Source organism: Alligator sinensis, unplaced genomic scaffold (genome assembly GCF_000455745.1).
Source record: "Alligator sinensis unplaced genomic scaffold, ASM45574v1 scaffold544_1, whole genome shotgun sequence".
Taxonomy (NCBI): Eukaryota; Metazoa; Chordata; order Crocodylia; family Alligatoridae; genus Alligator; species Alligator sinensis.
This window is the reverse complement of record NW_005841937.1, coordinates 843361-846156: the sequence shown is the minus strand read 5'-3', so window position 1 is coordinate 846156 and position 2796 is coordinate 843361. Positions and strand designations below refer to the sequence as shown.

At 42.7% G+C, this 2796-nt stretch overlaps 1 protein-coding gene across 5 annotated transcripts in view; it reads left to right on the top strand.

Moving 5' to 3' along the window:
• Positions 1-2647, top strand: part of PDE5A (phosphodiesterase 5A) — a 103503-nt gene extending 100856 nt beyond the window's left edge. For all 5 annotated transcript variants that reach the window (XM_025199144.1, XM_025199143.1, XM_006019729.3 and 2 more), the window contains exon 21: positions 1967-2647. In XM_025199144.1, the coding sequence (XP_025054929.1) occupies positions 1967-2104 (138 nt within the window). In that variant the 3' untranslated portion in view covers positions 2105-2647. The remainder of the gene's footprint in view (positions 1-1966) is intronic.
• Positions 2648-2796: the final 149 nt, after the last annotated feature.

Below are 2796 nucleotides of genomic sequence, written 5' to 3'. Positions count from 1 at the left end.
CCATGGGCGGGCTGCAGCCGGGAGGCTGCAAACAGCTGCTCTGGGCTCTAGCATGTCAGCACTCTGGCACCTTCCAAGGCAGACATTGTGGTTTTTTCGGCACTCTGGCCAAAAAACGTTGCCTACCCCTGGTCTAGAGGAACAAAAGAACATGTCAGAGAGAACTTGGAGAAGCTGAGTGTTTTCAAGTCAGCAGGGCTGAGTCAGATTCATCCTTGAGTGCTCAAGGAATTGGCTGAGGGAATTGCATAGCCATTGACTGTTTTGTTTGAGAACTCCTGGACATTGTTTGAAGTCCCAGAAGATGAAAAGGGCAAATGCCATGTTCATCTTTGAAAAAAGAGAACAAAGCTGATGCAGGTAATTACGGAGCAATCAGTCCAACTTTGACATGAAGAAAGATAATGGAGCATATCATCTAGGAATTTTTTTCTAAGCATTGAGAGCAGGGGCCTGCAGGCCTTAAGCCAGCCTATGGATCTGTTTCACTCAATCTTTGGGGCTCCCAGAAAGACCAGGAATCTAAAGGTGGGGCCTGCTGCTAAAATCTCAATGACAGAGCCTGGAGGTGGTACACTGGATATGATGCGCCTGAATTTCAGCAAGGCTTATCATAGTATGCTGTAACGGTCTCAAAAGTAAGCTAAGGAAATACTATATCACTGAAACTACTATAATGTGGATACAGAACCTGTTGGATAATCATGCTCAGAGAGCAGCCATCAGTGGCTCAGTGTCTAACTGGACAAGGTATCAAGCAGGAACCCCATGGGTTGGTCCTGGATCTGGTACTGTTCTAGATCTTAATGATACCCTTCGCTAGGGTAGAGGTATTCTAGAGCAGGGCTGGCACATGTGCCACAGGTGGTACTGACAGCCTCTGTGTGGCATGCAGCAGACAAGGGACAAGACAGACAACACCGTGGCAGATAGGGCAGGAAGCAGCAAACAGTAGCACATTGGGCTGGGAGCACAGGCCAGGGAGCAGAAAGCAGAGCAGCAGATCAGGCAGGGGAAGAGTGCAAATTAAATTCATGGAGTAAAATTCTGACTAGTTTCACTCGATATGTACTGACTTCAGTATGGCCAGGATTGTGCTTCATATGAGTGTGCAGGCATTCACTAAAAATTCTAAGAGACATTAAGCTCAGCTGCAAGGTCCTAATACATGGGATTTAGTGCCACTGAATTACAAGCTAATTGGAGTATTCATGTGAAATAATGCTTCAGGACTAAGCCTTTTACAGCCTAAGGATGTGTCCCCATCAGATGTGGTTGGGAAATAGGAAAGGGAATATCACAGAAATACTCATGGATTTGTTTGCAAATGTCACCATTTTTTTCAGTAGAAACTTCTTAACACGTACATGTATATATTTAAGTATTCTAGTCTATGCCATAGAATGGGAATCCAGTTTTCTCCAAAACTTGTTTTCTTTTTCACCCAAATATGGCAGGTCACTCTTGCCTGGTCTCCATCAGAATAAGAAATCTCAAGACCTGAGATCTTCAGGCATTTGTACACATGCTTACGCCTCAGTGCTGGGCGCTTTTTAAAAGCACCCGGCATCATGGCGCATGTTGTATAAGTGGCAAAATACATGTCAGTGCTGAGAAAATGGCAGCGCTGCACTCTTGAACTAAAACACATTGGAGGTGTGTTTAGTTCAAAAGCACACCACTGCTGCATGCTGATGCACATTTCACTGTTTATACAACTGCACACGGTGCAGCGCAGTACACCTCAGCTTGCATGTGGAGCAGAATCGATTAATCGAGTCTGCTTCAACCCACTGGATCTTCAGCACGTTACAGGACAAAAAGGTATGTGTAGAAATGCCCTTCAAGACCTCAAATATAGTCTGCTTTGCAAAACCAAGTAACTGTGTTTGTGTTTGATTTTTGGGTGGAAGAGAGCTTTTAAAAAAAGAACCCCAGTTTTCAAGTAATTTTCCATTTCTTTTAGGCCATGACTCACGTATCTGAGGCCTGTTATCCTTTGTTGGATGGCTGTAGAAAGAACAGACAGAAATGGCAATCCTTAGCAGAACAGCAGGAGAAGAATCTGATTAACGGAGAAAGTAATCAGTCCAAACGGAACTGAGTTGCTGGGTTAGCAAACACATGCTTTAAGTTTACTCTAAAGATACAATAATTTGGGAATACTGCATTTTGCTATACACTGTGTGTGGATTTTGTGTATGCTTTACCACTGCTGTATTATTTTTTCCACAGCCTTTAAAAGCACAGCATGATCATTTTTATGTCAGTGTTCTATAATGATTGTATATTCTTATATTTTATTTGCATGTGGTGAAACTATAGATTTGCAGGTAGTTTATTCTACCCAGTTCTACATAGAGGTACAACTTGCTGATACTGGACTTGGTTGGAGGGCTTTCAGCTTTACAGATGTGTATATATAGATGTTTAGTGTTTGTGACTGGCCAGTACCTTAAAAAATATCATATTCAGCACCTTGCTTCCCCTTATTTTTTTTGTTGCATCCTCGTATGTAAGTAGTGAGCGATGTTGTCTGCTCTCCCGCAAGTTGCCAGGAGGCAAGAAGGATCTTGGTGATTGAGGTTTGCATTAATGGCTGAATCTAATACTTGTTATACTGATAGAATTTCCATTGAAGTCAATGAGAGCTCCAAGATATTTTACAGCATTACATATGAAAGAATGAGAGAATCACCTACCTGGAGATGCAGAATTGTGCCCAAAGTGACAAAGCACAGGGACTTGTGTGATATATTGTATCAGGTGTTTCCTGTTACAAGGATGTGTTATCCC